Source organism: Podarcis filfolensis (assembly GCF_964270895.1).
Source record: "Podarcis filfolensis genome assembly, chromosome: 1".
NCBI classification, from domain to species: domain Eukaryota; kingdom Metazoa; phylum Chordata; class Lepidosauria; order Squamata; family Lacertidae; genus Podarcis; species Podarcis filfolensis.
Genome location: NC_139604.1, coordinates 74805129 through 74826945, shown reverse-complemented (window position 1 = coordinate 74826945; position 21817 = coordinate 74805129). Strand labels below are relative to the sequence as shown.

Below are 21817 nucleotides of genomic sequence, written 5' to 3'. Positions count from 1 at the left end.
AATTTCTGGAGTGCAGAAGGTTTCCATTTTTTGAAAACGATACCCAGCACTAATTGGCTAGAAAGAGAAGATTCACTCTTCTTCATAATTTTCAGCTGCAGCAGAAAGAGGAGCTAGAGGGCCAGTGAAACTGGACAAATCACAGTGCTATAGTTGGTGTCCTAGTCAACTTAATCACACTGCACTTTAAAGGCAATTCAATGAGCAATTCATTGAGCTCGGTGGTCATTTGATTTTAATGTTAACATGTAATTCATGGCTTTCACAGCTACAGTGTTCTTAGAGTTTTGGAAGAGGCGAAGGGCTGTGCTAACCTATGACTGGGATCTTATAGACTGGGAAGATGAAGAGGTAAGATTCATAAAAAGTACATTACAACAGCAGTTTTGATGTCTACATTCAGGGTGCCAGAGTTTTTGAAGTTTTGCATGTGATGTTAGTATATTGTGTGAGTGCTGAGTTTGCCTTGATTTCACCCGCCTATGCACATACACCTAAATATGTGTGGGCACAATATGGGCACTCCATTTTCAGGGTACCAGATCATACATACAGTATCTGGTATGGATCTGAGTGACGTGCAGCTTTTCATGTGCGGAGGTCAGGGATGTGGCTGCTGATATAGGGCCCAGCGATCCCCAACAAATAAATATCTAAAAGGGACATAATGTGTGAAAACAGAATTTTAAAATAGGACTACGAGTAAGACACTCAGCTGGCACTGATATCACATTGCTTGTCAAATAGCAGTTTTAAAGATATCTATCTTCAGGGTTTTCCCAGAGCAGCTTAGTGTTAAAATTCCATAATACTTTATGAAGTGATATATAAAGTATATGGAGCATATCAACAAGAAGGGAAGTATTAAATTTTTTCATCGTTGTGCCATATGTATACATGCCAACCACTTCAGGCATGAACTGAAATAAATGTTTGTAATTGCAGGAAGAGCTTCGCCCCCAATTTGAAGCAAAATATTCTCAAGTGGAACGAGTGAATCCTATAACAGGGAAGCCTGAACCTTTTCAACCCTTCCCTGATAAACTTAGTCGACTGATGGTGTCTGTGTCAGGAATATTCTTCATGGTAAAGTCACTAAAAAATATTGGACATTTTGTAAAGGAATTACGGGCTATTTCCTATCAGCCTAAATTGTTTATAGTTCTTCTCAGATTCAGAGGTAATTCATTATATAGTAGAGTAAAATAAGGAAATGCGGGTCATTGTCTGCAATTTAGTCTGAGGGCTAAATAATTATTTTAACTGAAAAATAAACAAGCAACTCAGTCTTGAAAGAAATGTGATGATTTCATAGTATTTACAAGCCTTTAATTCTGTGGAATCTTTTCCCAGCCAATGCCTATTTTTGGTATAAATATTCTTAATTTTATCTGTTTGCAGATTTCGTTAGTCCTCACCGCAGTGTTTGCAGTTGTAGTCTATCGCCTTGTGGCTATGGAGCAGTTTGCCTCTTTCCAGTGGTATTTCATTAAAAAGTATTGGCAGTTTGCGACATCAGGCACAGGAGTCTGCATCAACTTTATGATCATCATGTCTCTTAATGTTGTAAGTTCCCAATCTTTATTCATAAGTGAAGGGTCGTCTCAGTATATACAAAATGAATTAAAATGTAGAATTGGTATACCATTTGTTCCTTGTGTAGGGCAGCAGCTGGGGGGGGAGAGTGGTGGGGTAGCATTGCTTCTTTGGCTTCCCTGTTGGGGGGCTAGGTGATGGGAAGGTTGGTGTGGTACAGGTGCAGTGGTAGAGTCAATCCAACACTCACCATGCCACACTTGTCTGACTTCTCTGCTGCCTTGACCCTCTCCCTTCCGGTAACCAGCAGCAACCTCTGCTTGGGGAAGTCAGTTAAACAACACTGCCCCCAACCAGCTCTAACCCTCTGGCCGTTAGTGGGCAGCACCTTCAATTAAACAACCCAATCTAATAAAAACTAACTTCAATTAAAGCAATTCTAGTTTGTAAGCTAAAATTGTAAACAAGTGGTCCAGTTTGCCAGTTTCTGGGACTCCTTCATTTTGTTTCCACTGCAACTCTGAAAACTAATTATAGTATGAACTTGGCTTTGGCCTTATAACCAATCACTAACAACATTAGCAAATATAACTAGATATGAAGCTTCTCCTTACGCAGCCTGCCTCCAGATAAAGTGTATATCGAGCAAAGCATATCTCCCTTAATTTTGATATTACTTTCCCTAATGTATTTTGCGTGCTGTTTTCACTCATATATGCACTCTATGAACACTTCGCTTTAGTGTATCCATTTTTGTACACATTACTTGGCTTTGAGACTTGCATTGCAAAATTCGAGGTTTTGTATTTCTGTTTGCATATTAGGTTATTTGCCCTTAAATGTTAACTGAGTCAAATTTCTCCGCCATCCCTGTTCAGTGCTGAGGCAAACTGATTAGACTTTAGGCTTCCAAGTATCTGATTCTGAGGTGTTCTCTTCAAAACGCCCTTCTGGCAAATGTCTGCCATGACAATATTTCTCAGTATCATTGCACAGGAACTAAGGAGATGAGGATCATACTGAGAAACAGGCTTTTGAAACATTATGCTAACCATTATTCATGCTGTTTGAAGTTCCGTATCAGGATCAAGGCAAGTATAGGCATGTTAACAAAGAAAGAAAGTCAAAGCTCTTACAAATATGGAGACACTCCAGGAAATAAATATTTGATTTAAATCTGGCCGTGCCCTAAGGCAAATGCTCGTGTAAGAAGAATGGGTGTGGATATACCTTTCATGACTATATACGTCCCTGAGCTGACGCATATAAAACTAGAAATTCTAGCCTAGGAACTTATTGACTTTGTTTGGATAAGCGTGACACACATAGTACTTTAATTAAATATTCAACACCATAATAATATATTTGATACTACTTAACAGAATATCTGGCTAGGACACACTGATTTTGAGGAGAATAGTTGTAATCATCGTAGCCTGATCTAGCTAAAGTTTACTGTTTAACACCCCAATAATATTTCTGATTTTATTTAACAGAATATCAGGCTGGGACACATGGATTTTGAGCACGACAATACTAAATACAGTGTCTTCAATGCATTTAAAGTTAGCCATGATTTTGTCCTGTGAAAATCTTAGAGAACTAAGTCGCTTCTTCCGTTTTATTTGGCAAGTCTTTGATGAAGGAGCTCCAGAGCAGACAAAAAAGTTATTTCAAAGAACTAGAAACAATCACCCACAAGCACATCACATATACATTTACCATTATTCAATGGAAAACATGTTTGACAGTGTAATTCAATACAAGTCTACATGAATGTTAGTTCCACTGAGTTCAGTGAGGTTTACTATCAAGTAAGTAGGCACAATACTGAAGCTGAATGTACTATGTAGCTAGACTTGTATATTGTATTTTAAGCATCTTCATAAATAGCACTCAAAGTGCAGATTCATTTTAACTCTATCCCTAGAGGTGAGTTTGTTACATTAGCGCTCTGCACTGGATGCAACTGAGTCCTGAACTGAATCAGGCTGGTTTGGGGAGAATCTGGTTGTTGGCTGAGCTGGGTTAAGATAGCCCTAGCTCAAGACAGGTCAGGTAAAAGGCCCAGATCCAGGGCTGTCAGAGGGGTAGAGCATAGGAAGCAGGGGCAGGCTTGAGTGAGATAAGGGGGGGCTACAAAAAGGGGAGACCTACCAGGCAGCTGTGTGTTCCTGCAAGAAGGTAGGGGTGGGTGGATGAATACCTTTCCTGCCTGACATCTTCATTCCAGCAGGCCCCTCCTTTTCCTGTTCCCTGAATCAGCACCACACAAGAGGATTTGATCCTATTAAGTGTTGGTTGGGAAGCTGCCCACAAAAGAATTTGTCAGATTCACATCAATTGATTTCACATGAAAAGTGAATTAGTTAGTTTCCCATTAAAAATGCAAACCAAAATTCAACCCCCCCCCCACCGCTTAGTATGCATCTATGCATGCACACACACCTGTGGTATATTTTTCTCGAAGTCTTTCCAGAACTCATTGCTAGAACACTTTTATTCTCTTCTTATTTCTTTTCCAGGTATATGAAAAAGTTGCCTATCTCTTAACAGATTTAGGTGAGTGATTTGCACTGATGAATGTTTCCATACTTGTGTTAGTATCTGATAAAGTGTCTAACGACACAGATAATGTAACATATGCAATTACAAGCTATCGATATCTGGTGTGCCTGAAAGAGGAGAAGGCAAGTAGGGGTTGACATGACAAAAGTGTATAAAATTTTGTGATGTGTGGAGAAAGTGCCCATGAGCTTCCCCCAAGAACCTGGTTAACTACTGTGAAAACAGAATGCTGGACTCCAGCTACAAACGCCTTTGCTTTGATCTAGCACCTAAGATTGGTTAAGGTCAAGCTGAATGTGTACAAAGTAGAATTCTCCCTTAAGTAGTTCCTTTAAGTTGTTTTCATCTTCCTTCAAAAGCGCTTTGCTTTGGTGCCATAGGGAAAGGAAAAAGAGGGAGAATATAATTCATGTCTTACAGGGCCCTCTCATTCCTATTAAGCTGAAAAATCCATTTGACATCAACTTGCATATGACAATTATTATTTAATTGTAATATATCTTTTTGTACCAAATAAGACCATTGGTCCTTCTGCCTTATTACTGTCAACAATGACTGGAGTTGTTGGGGGTTGAGTTTAGACTCTTCTGCATACAAAGCAGATGCACTACGACTGAACTTTCCATAAGCTATGGATCTTCCAAAGCTTTTGGAAGTCTCAAAAAGTCAAATTTCCCTCTCCATTTTGAAGAGGCCGATTTTGAAAATGGGGTGTTGATATTTGGGTTGATTTGGGGGGGGGGGTGAGAGAGAAACTGCTAATACGTTTTTGGAAGGGGGTTGTGGTTAGTTTACTTCATAGGATGAGTGTTGGGTTGGTTTTCGTTTCCTTTGTAATTTTTTACACTTTAAACAGACCATTCAGTGTGGTGGCAACGCTCTCCTGCTGTAGCCTTCTTCCAGTGCCAGCATCCCATGGAAACAACAGCAACAACATTTCAATGAAAAGAACTTGGTACATAAAGGCTGCATATATTGCATCTGTCTAAAGGGACTTAAAAATATTATTTGCAAAACAGCAGCACACAATCCCAGCCTAGCCATGATCTCAACAAAAATTGCCCTCCATACAGCAATTATCATTAGTTTAAAAAAAGAAAACTCCAATTAGTAGCCAGTGTTATTAGTTGGCTGTATTGGAACCACCACGCTCATAGCAAATACACTGAGGAAAGGGATAGTTAATGTTTAATCTCATGACTTTTTTGTAATATTTTAATATAAACGTTTATCTTGTTCAGAGCAAATGTAAATAGTTGTGTTTGTTTACAACTAAAAATAATTTTTAAACAGTGCATTTCAAATGTAGTGTCACAGACAGCTTTATGTGTATATGGCAATCTAGATCTTACCTGCTAAAAGTTAGAAATGTTTATTTCCAGACTAATGTATATTGTGAATTCTGTTGCATTTTTTTAATAGAACACCCTAGAACTGACTCAGAATGGGAAAATAGTTTTGCCTTGAAAATGTTCCTCTTCCAGTTTGTCAACTTAAACAGCTCCATTTTCTACATTGCCTTTTTCCTTGGAAGGTACGTATATCTGAAATGAGTTGAGAAAAGCATGTAAGAAACTCCCAGAACAAAATAACATTATATTTTAAAATCTATTGTTAATAGATGTCATTTCTGATTTAAAGTGCATCCCGGTTTTTTGAGGAGTGCTTCACCAATCACTTACATGGAGGCGAAAGGTGTATGTATTGTAAACCAATATGTGTGAGGAGTTTACACATGTGTATTCCAATAGTTTCGGGAAATGGGGATGAACTAATTCAGATAATTTTGGTTATCAGGAAAAGAGTGCTTAGGTGTGTTTACTGAAGTGGAAGCTTCCCCCTCCATTTTTATCTGGAGGGAAACTGCCAGTTGTGGAGGTGGCATCTGCTGGAGCAGAGTTCCATTTATCATTTTCCCTCAAAATGCACTTCTACCACAATGAGGCAACATTCACACTATACATTCAGTGCACTTTGGAGAGTCATGGCCTCCCCCCTCAAAATTCTAGGAGCTGAGATTTGCTTGAAGTGCTGAGAGTTGTTAGGAGATCCCATTTCCCTACACAGAGTTGCAATTCCCAGAATGATGTAACAATAGGTTCACAATTAGTACTAAAAAGGAGATACACTTTTCCTTTTCCAACATGCATCAAAACAAAAAGTGAGATAAGTAATAAGGATTTACTTTGGTTTAGCTTTAACTTTAATTTATCTCAGTAAAAATGTGTGAGAGTCAAATATTTTCATTCTTTCTGAATTCAGCTGACAAACCGAAATATCATTTTACAGGTTTGCTGGACGTCCTGGAAAGTATAACAAACTTTTTAACAGATGGCGACTGGAAGAAGTAAGGATAAATTTTACTTGCACCAATGTAAAATCACTGTCTGTCTGTCTGTCTCTCTCTCTCTCTCTCTCTCTCTTTCTCTCTCCCTCTGTGTGTGTGTATACAAACACACAGTCCTTTGCTCATGGACCAAATTACTGTTGTCTGAAATGGTCAACCTCTTATTCTGTTTCTTTTTTAAAGTATTTAAAATATTTTTATATGATATGAAAACGAATCGTCTTTTGAAAATTTTCCTTTAAAATGGTTGTGAATTTTCAGGAATTAAAGTATGTTCTGGAATAGTTTAAACACCAATTTTTCTTTGTAAGTGTGTGTGTGTGCTTTAGGGTACTAGCTTCATCAGGTCAACCAAAATGTTACAGAAGCATGTGCAATGTGCAATCTTTCAAGTTATCCAGAACTACTACTTCTAACCTGCTTCTTCAACCTTTTGACAGTAGATTAGATAATAATTTAATCATCCTCACCAAACCTGACTTCCAAACAGTATAGAACAGTTGATCACGGGGGTGTCCCAGGTCGATCGTGGTGTGATGTACAACCCAAAAAAGGGGGGGAAGGTCAACAACTTTGGTCAACCCTCCCCTAAAAATGCTCAACAACTCCTGGCAGTGACAATGGGTATATCACACTGGTCTTTTTATACTGTGAGTAGATTGCAGTCTCTTGGGAGTTGGACGTGCCTGGTATATAGAACAACATTATGTTTTAATTAACCCCAAATCCTTACCCAGTCAAGTGGATCCACAGCAACTGCCTCCTGGCAGCAGCATCACTCTCACTCGCCAAAAGGAGGAAAGCAAGGTGGCAGCAAGGTCAAGGCTATGCAGACACAATAATGGAGCCAATTTGGTGCTCCCACTAGTGCGTACACACAGACCCAACCTCTTCACCATCTTGCCTCTCCACCTACCGGTAAGCAGCAGCAACACTACTGCCCGGAGGCTGTTGCTGTAGCTCTGCCCCACTGAGCAAGCAACAAATGTCTGCCAATTTGTTGCAATTGTATCTTGCCTTTTTTCCACTATCTTCTTTCTTAATGTTTCTGCTTTCTTATGTTTCTGCTTTCAGTGTCATCCCAGTGGCTGTTTGATAGACCTCTGCCTGCAGATGGGTGTCATCATGGTTTTAAAACAGATGTGGAACAACTTCATGGAACTTGGCTATCCGTAAGTATGAACAGAGGCATCATATCAGATGCTGACTTGATTATTGTATCTGCTGGCAAAGGGAATGTCCTCTCCTGCATGGCTAACTCTTGGAGGTGCATAAAGAGAAGCCGTCTCTATGGAACTCTGTTTCCTAAAGACTGGAGAGTTTGAGACTAAAAATTAATACTAGATGCAGGACATGGCAATCAGTTGTAATATTTAAAGGGATTTTGGATAAAATTTAGCTGTACTTTATCTGCAGAGCCATTAAAAGAGTTGTAATGTGGTTTGGGGGGAGGAATTCTCAAAGTGTTTGCAAGCACCATCAACAAGTCATCAGGCATTGATAGGACTGTCTCTATTCACATGGATGTCCTTTTCTTAGGAGACAAACATTCACAAGGAATGAGAGAAACTAGGAGGGCAGTGATGAGTTAAGCCATCAGTTGAATGATTAAATTGTTACCGTGAGTGCTATCATAGATTCTATGCTCTGACTATCTAATACAGGTTACTGCAAAATTGGTGGGCACGACGCAAGATCAAGAAAGGAGGGCAATTACTGGAGCATAAAATTTCTCTACCTCAGTGGGAAAAAGATTGGAATCTACAGCCCATGAATCTCCACGGTCTGATGGATGAGTACTTAGAGATGGGTGAGTGTTCTTATGAAGTTGCCCTTTTTCATTAAGAAAAGAAAAGAACTGGTAGATTCTTGGCTGTGAGTTGGGTAAGACCTGCTCCCTGCCTTGCAGGCCTTTTCCCACCTGGCCTGGAAAGGTGGGACCCTGACTGACTCCAGCTACAAAGGTGAGTCTGTTGAATAGTTGAATAGACTATTAGGCTGGAGTATTATTTAGGTGTTTTTTTTAAAATTGTGGATAGAGTTGTTGCTGGTTTTTATATTAATTATCTTTTTTGTATTTTTTTTGCTTAATTTGGTTGTGTACTTTTCATATTTTATTTATTTTTTATGACTACTTTTGTTACGTTTGTAATTATTTGATTTTTGTGTGTGCTGTAAGCTACCTTGAACTATGGAAAGGCGGCATACAAATAAAATTATGTATGTATGTAATTTGATGAATGTCATAAAAATTCTGTCTTTTCTTAGACATGGATCCCCCATTTCTTTTCTTTTCTTTTTGACCATCAGTTTGAGGGGTTTTTTTTTTAAGTTTTTCATAATACAATAAAATAGCTGCTATTAACAATACAAATAGAATAAGAGTCCTCTCTTGAAAGTAATTCTTAGCCCTTACCACCAACAGAAGATAGTAGCTCCTCCCAGCTCTCACCTGGGATCTTCCCTTTCTTCTAGCCTCTCACCTTGGGACACGGACATTTTCCTGACTCTCACCTGGGGTCCTCCATCAACCATCTACCACCCCCATGAGTATACAATCTCTGAACCTTAATAAAGTCCCAGGTCATAGAACTCCAAAGGAAACAGAAGGGTAACCAAGAGTGGTTCTCCCTTTTTGATCCTGTGTACTTTCTTTCCAGTTCTACAGTTCGGCTTCACCACAATCTTTGTTGCTGCTTTTCCCCTGGCACCTCTGCTGGCCTTGCTCAACAATATCATAGAAATCCGGCTTGATGCATATAAATTTGTCACTCAGTGGAGGCGACCAATGCCTGCAAGAGCAACTGATATAGGTGAGACAAAGCGCAGTCACTGTAGCAACTTCTTTTTATCATTTAGTCTGCAAGTTTTGTTTTTGGTTTACAAATACTAACCAACATGAGAGAGAAATCCCAAGCCCTGGCTTGGAAACAGTGAAGCCGAACTGAGTAGCAGGTCTCCTACGACATCCAGTTCCACGCTGCTTGCACTACCCAGGGCAGAGGGCAGCAGTGGTCATTTTTCACTCTCTTGTTTTCTGCTGTATCAGCTCCAAGCGCAGGTCAAAGTGCTGCTGTGTGTGATCCACCAGTTCCCAAATGAAAATAGATGGCACCAGAAGTAATCTGATATGGTCCTAGCCTTTTGGAAGGGCAATGGTGTTGTTTTCGTACCTGCAGTGTAATAATTGTAAATGAGTCTCAAATGAGGCATCACATACTGTGGCTGTGGATGATAAATTTGCAAACTGGATCTAAAAATGGAAGCTGTTTGTTTTCTAGACTCAGTTCAAATGAAGGGCAAGCTGTGCAGGGCAATTGAGAAAGTGCAGATTTAATTCTATTTTAGAACAAAGGCTTCTTTGAGCATGGACTGGAAAAAAGTATTAAATACTCTGCTTTCTCATGTTTGCTTGTTTTGTGTTTAGCCTCATGATAATTATCCTCTCCTAGGGATCTGGTATGGAATCCTTGAGGGAATTGGAGTCCTAGCCGTCATCACCAACGCTTTTGTTATTGCCATTACTTCTGACTATATCCCACGCTTTGTTTACGCATACAAGTATGGTCCCTGTGTCGATCAAGGATACAGACAAGAAAAGTAATTACACCGTTTCTATATTTTTCGCTGATGGGCTCACTTTTGTATTTTGACAAAAGTTTGCATTTTTCCCTTTTGTATATTTTGCTCTTTATTTTCCACGTTTTATTATGGTTACAGTGGGCCAGAATGGATTGCATCAGAGGCCAAGCTAGAGCACTTGAACTGTGTGTGTTCAGTTTTAGTCACATGCTGGAAGTGAATGAGACAGCTGGAAAATTTCAATTGCTTAATATGCCCCCAAATAGTGAAAGACCTAGAAAACATTGTGCTAGAAACAAAAAAACAATATTGCAAGACTACATCCCTCCAGGCAATTACAACAGAAAGAGGGATGTTAACAGAAATATGAATGTTGAATGTTGTCAGCTGCATCCCTGTGCCATGGTTCTCTCCACCTCAATTAGGGATGGAGGAGAAATTTGTACCAGTTTCGCTGTGGTCTAAACCACAGAGCCTAGGTGGCGACTCTGGTGGGGTTTTTAAACCAGGCATGAAGTGTGCTGAGAGTAATAGCACAAAAGGCTTTATTTATTTCCTTACCTGACCTTAAGTGGTTATGTGTAATACGTTAAAAGGATCAGGATTGAAGGAGCAAGCGTGTATTTGAGTATTGAAAGTGGTTTGTTCAAATCTGCCTAATTAGCAATGTCAGTTTGCATCTGAGAGAGAGAAACATGTATGAAGATTTTTCTAGAAGCTGCTTATTCATTTGTGTGTTCACAATGTGTATTTTGTGTGAACCACAGATTGAGGTTTATGATTTATCTCTTTCCCTAATGGACACAGAGTGATTGCAATGACTGTTTAATGGTATTGTTAAAGTGTCATAGATAAGGGGGAGATAGATACCTGCATATGTAAACCAAGGTTGTAAGCAGAGAACAACTTTTGGAGTGTGTGTGTAAATTGCAGTTATATTAAAGATTCTTGAAATGGTCGGATGAAATGGGGGAGGATGAGGAGATTTCACCCCTCCCATATCCAAGAATCTCCTGATGAGTCTGCTGATTCTCCAGAGAGGAGGGCGGTGTTCTGCTCTCTACTTATTCAGCCCCAGCACCACATCAGTCAGTCAGTCAGTCAGTCAGTCAGTGTGTCGGGGAGAGAGAGAGAGAGACTGAGTGTTAGAGATCGTGTGTAGAGATAAGGTTGCTGCTAAGAGCAGCTGCAGATACTCAGTGCAGTGCAGCATTCTTTATGCTTAGACCTCATTTAGCTCTGTATATAGTTTGTATGATAGTTGTAGATAGAATAAAGAAGTTATTCTACAGAGCTGCTCTCCAAGTCGTTTATACTCTGCTATACTCTGCTATACTCTGCTGTGCGACGACTGTCTTCTTGTGGGAGTGAATCCGGTGCTCACAACTCTAAGTTGTGAGTCCACAGCACTTTGACCTGTTCCTGTGCAGAAGGTGGTCTCTGGAAGTGCTACCCAGCTCGCCTAGCCCAGTCGGGGCTGAAGTGGATGAGTCCAGTTGGTGACACTGGCTCAAGGGCGATGCTGACACTTACCAATCAGAAGGTCGGCGGTTCGAATCCCTGCGACGGGGTGGGCTCCCGTTGCTTGGTCCCTGCTCCTGCCAACCTAGCAGTTCGAAAGCACATCAAAGTGCAAGTAGATAAATAGGTACCACTCCAGCGGGAAGGTAAACAGCGTTTCTGTGCGCTGCTCTGGTTTGCCAGAAGCGGCTTGGTCATGCTAGCCACATGACCCGGAAGCTGTCTGCGGACAAACGCCGGCTCCCTCGGCCAGTAAAGCGAGATGAGCACCGCAACCCCGGAGTCATCCATGACTGGACTTAACTGTCAGGGGTCCCTTTACCTTTATGTAATTCACACCTCCTGAAACAATACGCAAAGCGAAGCACACATATCCGTCAAAATGCACACATCTCTGAATTTTGTGATGCTGTTCTCCAACAACAACAAAAATGTACAGTCATGCATATATTAGAGAATGTGTTCATAATGTGTATATTCAAAAAAAGAAAAGAAAATACATTATATTAGGTAAAACTGCATGCAAAAATGTGTATATTAGAATATATATGCACAAAAAAGTTTTCACGAGGATTTAAAAAAAAACAACCAAGGAACTGAAACTGGTGTGGCAAAAAGAGAATCTCAGCAAAACTGGCAGATTTGCCTCTAATTCCAGTTGATCTCATATCCTGATGTACAGAACACAGCTTACCCAGTGGTGATCCCAGCTTCCCAATAGTGGCATCACTGTCGCTTGCTAGGAATGGCAAGGCTGCGGTGAGGTTGGGACTATGAGTCCTAGAAGACCTGCTCCCTGCATTGCAGGCCTTTTTCCACCTGGCCTGGGTAGGGAGAGCCCTGACTGACTCCAGCTACAAAAGCTGAGGCTGCTGAGCAGACACTTGCTCTGGGGTCTTGTTGAGGGCAAGGTTGTTGCTGCTATTGATACTAATTTCTGTATCCTTATTTTAGAACTTACTATGATTAAATGTAGAAATGGTTCAAATTGGTTGTGTGCTTTTTGATGTGTTTCATTTATTGTTTATGACTATTTTTGTTCTATCATATAAATTTGTTTCATGCTGTAAGCTGCCTTGAGCATAATTTAACTATGTAAAGGCGGCATACAAATAAAACGATGAATATATATATATGTTTGATTATTATAACAATAATTTCTTATCTATACCCCGCCCATCTGGCGTGGCTTCCAGCAGGATATTAAAAACACAGTAAAAGATCAAACATTAAGAACTTCCCTAAGCAGGGCTGCCTTCAGATGTCTTCTAAAAGTCAGATAGTTGTTTATTTCTTTGACATCTGGTGGGAGGGCATTCCACAGGGCGGGCGCCGCTACTGAGAAGGGGGAATTGGCAGGCAGTGCATTGGATACAACACATAAAGAGGGATGTGGTGTTCTTCAACAATGGAACTTTATTTCTTATGAAATATTTCCAAAGCCTGGGCTTGTTTTTGTATCAGGGTTTATCTTCTAGGATGTGGAAAGCTTACGCCAGGGAATGAATTTTGAGAATTACCATAAGAACTAAGCCATTTGTGGTCTCTAACCTAGCTTAATGATGTACTCTCATCACATAAACATTTAATCAGTATTTTTGGCCAGTTGGTGTCAGGGGTCACCTGTTTCACACAAGGCTTTGGTAGGGTGTTGCATATACAACAGCACTATTATTTATTGTATACATTGCTGTCGACAATATGAAATAATGGTTAAGCTAATTTTTGATGTTACCAATTGACAGTGTGTGTTTTTATTCCTTGGCTTTACAGTTACACATTTAATAGGTGGGTATGAGGGAAAATACTGCTTAACACAGCGAGTTTTATCTTCTTCTTTTTTCTAATCTGCTCCATCATTCATAGCTCTTTCTTGGCTCTAACTCTTTTCACAGCCAGTATCCTGCCTTCCATACAATGCCCCCAGATTTTGTAGCCCAATGAGAAAACAAAAAAGATAAGCTTTGGGCCTAAGTGTCAACTTCCTCATCAAATGATACCATTTAAATGCATTGATGCAGTCCCTGTATTGTATTGGCTCATTAATGAATGAAAATGTTTATTTATACTATGTTGATCTGCCCTCATACAATCAATGTTCTTCTGCCTAACAAAGGAAAGCCATAATTTCACTGAGGGAAAGGCAGAAAAAACCCAACCACGTGCCAGTCAGATTGAAAGGGGTAAAATTCCTTTCCGGCCCTGTCAACCAATGACCCAAAATTTGTCAGTGAAGGCTCTAACCCAGGAGTCAGCAAAAAATTTCAGCAGGGCACCAGTCCACTGCCCCTCAGACCTTGTGGGGGGGCCAGACTATATTTTGGGGAAATAAATGAACGAATTCCTATGCCCCACAAATTACCCTGAGATGCATTTTAAATAAAAGGACACATTCTATTCATGTAAAAACACACTGATTCCCAGACCATCTGGGGGCCGGATTTAGAAGGCGATTGGGCCGGATCTGGGCCCTGGGCCTTAGTTTGCCTATCCATGCTGAGGGTGGGCAGACAGAAAGCTCTAAAAGCAAAATGGCTGTGAGCTCCAGGGGAAGCAGCCTTATATAGGCTTCCCCTCCCCTCTTCAGCAGGGCTCATGGGACAGCTTTTTCCCAATGGCCTATCAAACAGAGATGATACTGGGCAAAGCCTTGCCCAGTTTTTTTGCTGCAATCTGTGGGCCACAGCACCATTGGGAAAAGGCATCCCATGCTTATTGGGCACAGAACGGGGCTTACTGCAGTGTTCAACATTTCTCTTATGTTGGGAGTTTCAGCATCTAAGGCTGCACATGTGTGCACATACCAAATATCTTTTTGACATATTGGGAGATTCATTTATCCTCCCCCTACCTACCCCCATCCAGGCAGTGGCATCCATTATTTCATTATTTTGATTGCACGCATACAGCCCAATGTTGCATGTGAGGACCTCTGAAACTGGGCCAGTTTAACAGCATTAGTTGCACACCTGCTACAATTACTGCATTGCCATTTGGTATCATTAGTCAGTCTGAGAAGGGAACCTGGCTGCATTCAGCACCTCTGATTCTGGTTGACCACTGCACAGTGTGGAAATGTTACTTAAGCACAGTTTTGACCTCATAGACGAAGAGTTGAATTGTATGCTCACACAAAGCATAAACCTCATCTTACATATTCAAGACTTTATGGGTCTCTTGCAGCATAAATCCCAATAATATTTAGGCACCATCATCCTTTGAAAATACGATAGGCATGGCATTTGAATCATAGGCACACATTGATAATGGCAAGGAATGTGAATGAGACCTGCTTTGCATGCATAAGCACAACAGAACCATGATGAGCTCATTTCTCATTGGAAACTATTTCCCGGGCTTTCTTTTTTCCAGATGTTTGAGGGGATACGTCAACAGCAGCTTATCAATATTTGATCTGAGCGAGCTTGGCATGGGATATTCAGGATATTGTAGGTATGTATTATGTCACTTGCTTAATTTCAGTGGAAACACCAAAGAAGCTTGACTAAAAAGTCTTGAATATCCTTTTTAACTGCTTTGATGAATACAGTCAATAGAGTTCAGCTGAGGGGGAGATGTTGAAATTTCACAGCAAATTCACCAATCCACCACATCACTATTTATATACATGGTTAAATCATGTTACTGTGTTTGCTTTAGAACATTTATATCCCACCTTCTAAGACTCACACTTACTTTGATAAAAAAATCAAAACCCAACAGGGCAAAGGGGTGGGGGTGGGGAAATGCTAGAAGGTCAGTGGAAAGGAGCACACTTTGTGCACTTCAGAAGGGCTGCAGAAAAGATATGTTCAAAATCTCATTGGGTAGTTATTCCATAGCCTTAAATAGGCACATCTCTTACCCATCCTTCACACTGTTTTGGTGGGTTTCCATATATAGCTGCTTCTGTCTTCTGCCAAAACACCACTGAAATGGGGAGCTCAGGCTGTCTGCATGGTTACAAGTACTTCTAGTTTTACCAAATGGCTTTCATCTCCTTTATTTCCATCACAGGTACAGAGATTACAGAGCGCCTCCGTGGAGTTCAACACCCTATGAGTTCACCTTGCAGTTCTGGCATGTTCTTGCTGCTCGACTGGCTTTCATTATAGTGTTTGAGGTTAGTTATATAGTTATGTACACAGCTAAAATTTACATCCATTGCTCTGCCCACATTTGCCTCCAGCCCCACAAACTGTTGGAATATGGCTCCCAGAGGATTATCCAGAAGACATTTGTTTGGAAGAGTTTCCCATTCCCTGGTGTAAATGAAACACACATTCATAACCCTCTAACTGCTGGCATTATGTTCACATAGGGAGGATTGGAGGAGCTGTTTTAAGCCATGTAATTTGGGGATAAAGGAAAAGGGGTTCTTCATCACTGGTACAATATGTATTCTATCTTCCCCTTTCAGCCCCCTGCCACAAGGAGATAGTAGATCACTGATATATGCTAATATTAATAATCAAGGATAAGTAATTAGTCAGTGCATTGCTTCCCAAATATACTGCAGCGATCCAAGCAAGACAGATCAGTGTAAGCATTTTAAATCTCTCTCTATATATATATTCTTTCTCTTTTCAGCACCTTGTTTTTGGAATAAAATCTTTCATTGCCTACCTAATCCCAGACATGCCCAAAGACTTGTGTGACAGAATGAGAAGGGAGAAATACTTAGTTCAGGAAATGATGTATGAGGCCGAACTGGAGCATTTGCAGAGAGAGCGGAAAAAGAATGGCAAGCAGTATCACCACGAATGGCCTTAGTTAATACAGAAGGAGAGTCACATCGTCAGGACTGAAAACTCCCGGGGCGAGCTGAAGAAGATGAAAAGATTTGGGAACGAGGCAAAGGAATCTATCTGCATGTATATCCTGCTGTTGGGGAAAAATATTACCAAGCTTTTCTGTGAACTAGGCAGTGGGTGGGTGGGGATTGTGTTACCAACAGTCAAAACAAACAGCTACTTCCCCTTAACTGTCCTTGGTAAAGATGGGATGCTGTCTCAGCTGCAGCTATGAAAGGAGGTAGATTCACCAAGCAGCAGTAGAATGAGCAACAACAAGTCCGCGAGAGTCATGCACAGCAACATACTGGAAAAGAAATGTCTGTTACTTGTAAAACTTTCATAATAAGGGCATGATTTTTTAAAACAACAACGTGTTTATTCACTCCTTCTACAGCTTTCAATTGCTCAAATGAATTTGTATTGCCTACGATATAAAACAAAAAACCAAGCAAGATTAATTGTTGCCTTTGTGGCCATAATTTGATGCTATAACAGTCCTTGAGGCTTCCCATTCTGTCAGGTTTGTCCTCGTCTCTTGCTGAGATTGTGGATGTGGCTCTGCCCTTTAAAAGGGATATCAGCCTGTTCAATATGTACTATGCAGTTTGATGTTTGCACATCACCTCTTGTCCATTTGTCTTTATAAATCAGTGGAGGGTGGGGAATCAAAACAGCTTCGCCATTAGAAAGCCTTAAGGCTGGGATCTGGAGATGCTCTCCAGCCAGGAGGAAACTGGTTTCTGCATGCGGCGCAACTTGTTTATCTCATACCAGAATCTTACATCAGGAAAATTACATTGCACCCAGAGAACCTTGGCCGAATGCAGAAGCCTGTTTCATATAGCTAACTGTGCACATAGCTCAGGTCCTGTGCACCTGTGCAGAGGCCTGCACAAGTGGTATACTTTTGCTCTCGATCTGCTCGCAGGCGTTTGGATGCCGGCTTATACACCCTTGCACTGTTCTTGATGCAGCACTTTCTTGGGATGCAATGCGACTTTTTCAGTGGTTACTGATAGTAAATGTGCAGATTAAGGTCATCTCATATCTCTGAAGTGAAGAGTCCTATCCATGCTCTAATGTGGCATGCAAAAGTATAACTGTATGGATATAATCTTGTCGAGCTACCTGGATTTTATATAGTTCACCAGCCACGTCAACTTGAAATCTCATGGCATTGCAAACAAGAAGCCAGTTTTATTACCTGCCTTATGCGAGCTCCTGCTTATGTGGAATATAAAGTATAACATCATGGCTTGCTTGTTCAAAGTTAAAAGAAAGAGGACCCCCCCCCCAATTTCCCCCTTATAAAATTGAAGTGTGGAAAGAGTCAAAAGGGTAGTATTGAAGTATCCTCCAGTTTTATGCCTTCTTAAATTTTTGTTTGAAAACAGTACATGCCCTTGCAGGGACCTGCACTTTTCATTCTCACATGCCTACAGCTGAGAGCAATATCATTTGATGGCTTTGAAGTCATGATTTCGTCTAACGATGCTTTACTAATTATCATTTATATTACCTACTACTTCAAAATGTGGAAGAAATGAAGCACTAAACTCAAACAAGTGTGCAGGATTCACTTGTACATGGGGACCAAAATGTTCCTGGGTTTTCCTTTTGTAAAAATTTCAGGTGTAGAATTCTTTCTTATTTATATCAACCAAAGTAAATTAACAACTCGACGCCCCCCCCCTCAAACTTTCAAAGAGTCACTTCATTATAATCAAGCACAGCAATGATATCATATATATATATATAAATATTTGCATGAGTCTTAGGATGACTTCTGTAGTTTAGGGGAAAAAACACCAGATTGTAGAAATGACCTTATTATACCGGGGACATGCATCACATTCCATCATTTGGAACCATAAGTGATCTGATTATGATACATTATTCTAACCCTGTGGGATTTTTCTTACTATATTTCTGTCATATAATTAATGTTTTTATATGATGACAATCTTGTTTATAGTATCATAATGCCCTTTTTATATATTGATACCCAAATTCAGGGGTTGTTGTGCAGATAGAAACTCTAATGCACCCCAACCCCCACCTCATGGGCTTTCTATACATTTCAATAGAGGGAGAAGCACTGCACATGTAAACATTGGTGCTGAAGACCTCTGTTGAAGTGCCTGGAAAAGCCTGCCTGCACACAAACACTATGGGTGCATCAGAGTACACAAAGATCTCTGGATTAGGGGCACAAATGGCAAAGTGCACACTTTATTTGTGTGCTGTAAAACATGTTACCTTTGTTTTGCTACTGTTAAGTTTTGCTGTTGTTATGTTTTACCTAACTGCTGGTTGCCTTGGCTGGATCCAAGCTTTAAAACCCATATGGTTTGCCAAGTAGTCAAGTTAACTATGATTCTGCTTGGCTTTTCTTCTGTCTATCCCACTTTGATCAATACACAGATATATTCTGATGGGTCATGTAAGAGGGTAATGCTATACATATCTACTCAGAAGTAAGTCCCACTAACTACAGCAGGATTTACTCCTAGATCTGAAATCCTGAGCCCACATTTGTAGAGATTAGTTGCCATCCGACTCAGATGAGTTTACTGCTGAGTAGATATGCTTAGGATTGCATCAGCAAATGACAGAAAAACAACGGCAGCATCGCAATCTGCTGAACTATAAAACTAGTTTCAATGCAAAGTTCACGATCAAAGTTCTAGGCCACAATACTGAAATCACTTGTTCCTAGCTAGTTACACTGAACAGCTGAAAAGTCTAGTGGCTTCAGTTTTGTAGTCTTTGATTGCTGTAGTTTCCCCCACACACATACTTGGAAAGCACATTGAAAATGCTCACTTGTACCCTTTTGTATTTGTTTTAAAAACATGCATTAACAGTGTCTAACAATTTGCTGATCTATAGCCATTTGCTTTAGCTGAGAGAAATGCTCTGCTTGATTTGGTTTACTGTGGTTGCATTGAATGCAAATTATCTTACAAAGATATATGGCACACTCTGTTCTCAGGAAATATGTATTACATGAATGCTGGTTAAATATCTTTCTCTTTCCACTTTTCTTTTTGTATTTCTAAATACTTGTCTTTCCAAACAAATTACCAGTATTAGTGGTATGTGCATGCAAGCTGAATTTGTGGATTCTCCCAAGCTGCAGAGCTTCAGAACTAGCATCCATGCAAACAAACTGCTTTAGATCATTGTTGATCTAGTCTACAATAACTTTGGTCTATGCATGTTCTTTCAGGGCAGACTGCATGAGCAGCTACAGTCTGGCTTTCAAAATACTACAGTTAGTTACTAGTCCAGAATGTCTTAACTATTACCAACTCAAATCGGTGTCTTGGTGCAATCAGAAGGAACCCTTGTTCCACAAATAAATATTTGTTTACGATTTGCTATTCTTATATTTCATTCTCCTTCATTTTGCATTTGCGTATAAATTTTGAAGTGGGGGAGGCAGTGGGGGACTGGTGGGGATTTATAAAAAGAAACCCTTCATTGCAAAACCTCTTCTTGCATCTGCCTTTTGAGAGGACTGAAAGTGAAAGAATCAAAATGTGAATATAGAAAAGCCTTATATATCTAGTTGGGGCTCTAACTGGCACCTAGCCTTGTGTAAGAGGGCACATAGTTCAAAAGAGGACGTACTTCGATTTTAGAAAGCCCCAGGTTTAATATCTGACACCTCAAATTAAGCAAAACTTAGGCGGCAGAAATTGGAAGGACCTGTATCTGAAATTCTGCAGAGCTGCCATTAATCAAAGTAGACAGCAATGGGTAAGCTAGATAGATCAATAGTATAATGCAGTCCACAGTTGCTTCATGTGTTTATAAATCTAAAGCACTGGAGATGGATTGGCACGTTACAATGTAATAATATTTGTTAATCGCAAGATCATTTAATGTTGGATTTGAGTCTTGAGTGGCTTTTTCAGGTGCCCACCTTTTGTATACTGGGCCCTAATTATTATGCATATTTCCCCTATCTCTGCCCCTTACATTGTACGGAAAAGCTTTAATAATATCAGAAGATAAATGGAAGCATTCCTTCACCAAGAACACAGTAATGTCTGTCCTCTTTGTTTGAAAGCTAGTTGTGTACCTCTGGAACAGTGTTTCCCAAACTTGGGTCTCCATCTGTTTTCCCCATCATCCCTGACTGGTCCTTCTAGCTAGGGATGATAGGAATTGTAGTCCAAAAACAGCTGGAGACCCAAGTTTTGGAAACACTGCCCTGGAACATGGAACCTTTTCAAACACAGAGTGATACGTTCCCTTCTGGGCAACCTTACAGAAGCCACATGCCAAGGATGCGATGGGTCAGAGGCAAAAGTGGGTGGAGCAACTGGTGTTAATTTTACTTTTGTACAGTGGGTTCTTTTCTGTACACTCACAGGCATACACACACTTACTTCCATATTCCATCCAGACAAGAAAGATGCATTACCAGAGTTCAAGGATAATCTTTATTTCCCTTTACTGTTTACCCTTAATTAAAGGATGACCAACTTGTAGCCCTCCAGATGTCATTGGACTCCAATTCCCAACAGTTAGTGGTCAGAAATGAGAGTACAACTGGGGGGCTACGTGTTGTCCCATCCCTGACTTAATCTTTCAAAGTACATGCAGGGGGTGGAATTTGAAAATGAAACAAAAATATTTCCCTAGAAAATGCCAATCAAGTGAACAAAGATACCATGGCATACACTTCTTATTTTTGGGATGCTGTTTACTTTACGAAGGTTTACATGTACAAATTCAAACTAATGACTGTATCATTCACATCTGAAGATTGCACTTTTGTAATAAATTTGGATAATGTTAAAGCAGGCACCATATTTCTTCTACCAATGCAACTCTTGCACCTCAGTTCATGCAACAGAAGTAACTTAGCCCATGGGAAGTAACAGTTCATGCAACAGAAGTAACTAAGGCCCGGGGGCCGGATCTGGCCCAATCGCCTTCTAAATCCGGCCTGCGGACGGTCCAGGAATCAGCGTGTTTTTACATGAGTAGAATGTGTGCTTTTACTTAAAATGCATCTCTGGGTTATTTTTGGGGCATAGGAATTCATTCATTATTATTTTTCCAAATATAGTCCGCCCCAACCCCCATAAGGTCTGAGGGACAGTGGACCGGCCCCCTGCTGAAAACTTTTAGTGACCCCTGCCTTAGTCTGTCAGCTGGTGGCAGGTCAAGTCAGGCTGGTGTTGCAGGACCTTGGACAGTTCCAGGCAGAAAATGTGGCTCTACAAAGTCTGGAGTTCAACTGAGGACTGTTATCTTTCTTGGCCCCTTTACCAAACTGTTCAAAGTCTTAAAATGATACTTCTTCCTTTAAACCTAGCACTCCATTGATTTTCAGTATGCTCTGCCTTGTGGGTTGCCTGCAAAGCTGCAGAGGTACAGAGGAATGCGAGGCCCCAGTATGAAGAAGCATCTACCTTGAAGGTGCTGCCTCTGGGAGGTCCCACTTCAG

At 40.5% G+C, this 21817-nt stretch overlaps 1 protein-coding gene across 4 annotated transcripts in view; it reads left to right on the top strand.

Annotated features, from left to right (window-relative positions):
• ANO3 (anoctamin 3) overlaps positions 1–19729 on the top strand; it is a 238764-nt gene extending 219035 nt beyond the window's left edge. For all 4 annotated transcript variants that reach the window (XM_083597851.1, XM_083597850.1, XM_083597852.1 and 1 more), the window contains 13 exons: positions 269–351; positions 946–1086; positions 1402–1566; positions 4062–4098; positions 5527–5638; positions 6394–6451; positions 7526–7623; positions 8116–8261; positions 9112–9264; positions 9904–10051; positions 14927–15007; positions 15572–15677; positions 16145–19729. In XM_083597851.1, coding sequence (XP_083453977.1) covers positions 269–351; positions 946–1086; positions 1402–1566; positions 4062–4098; positions 5527–5638; positions 6394–6451; positions 7526–7623; positions 8116–8261; positions 9112–9264; positions 9904–10051; positions 14927–15007; positions 15572–15677; positions 16145–16327 — 1511 coding nt within the window. In that variant the 3' untranslated portion in view covers positions 16328–19729. The remainder of the gene's footprint in view (positions 1–268; positions 352–945; positions 1087–1401; positions 1567–4061; positions 4099–5526; positions 5639–6393; positions 6452–7525; positions 7624–8115; positions 8262–9111; positions 9265–9903; positions 10052–14926; positions 15008–15571; positions 15678–16144) is intronic.
• The last annotated feature ends 2088 nt before the right edge of the window (positions 19730–21817 follow it).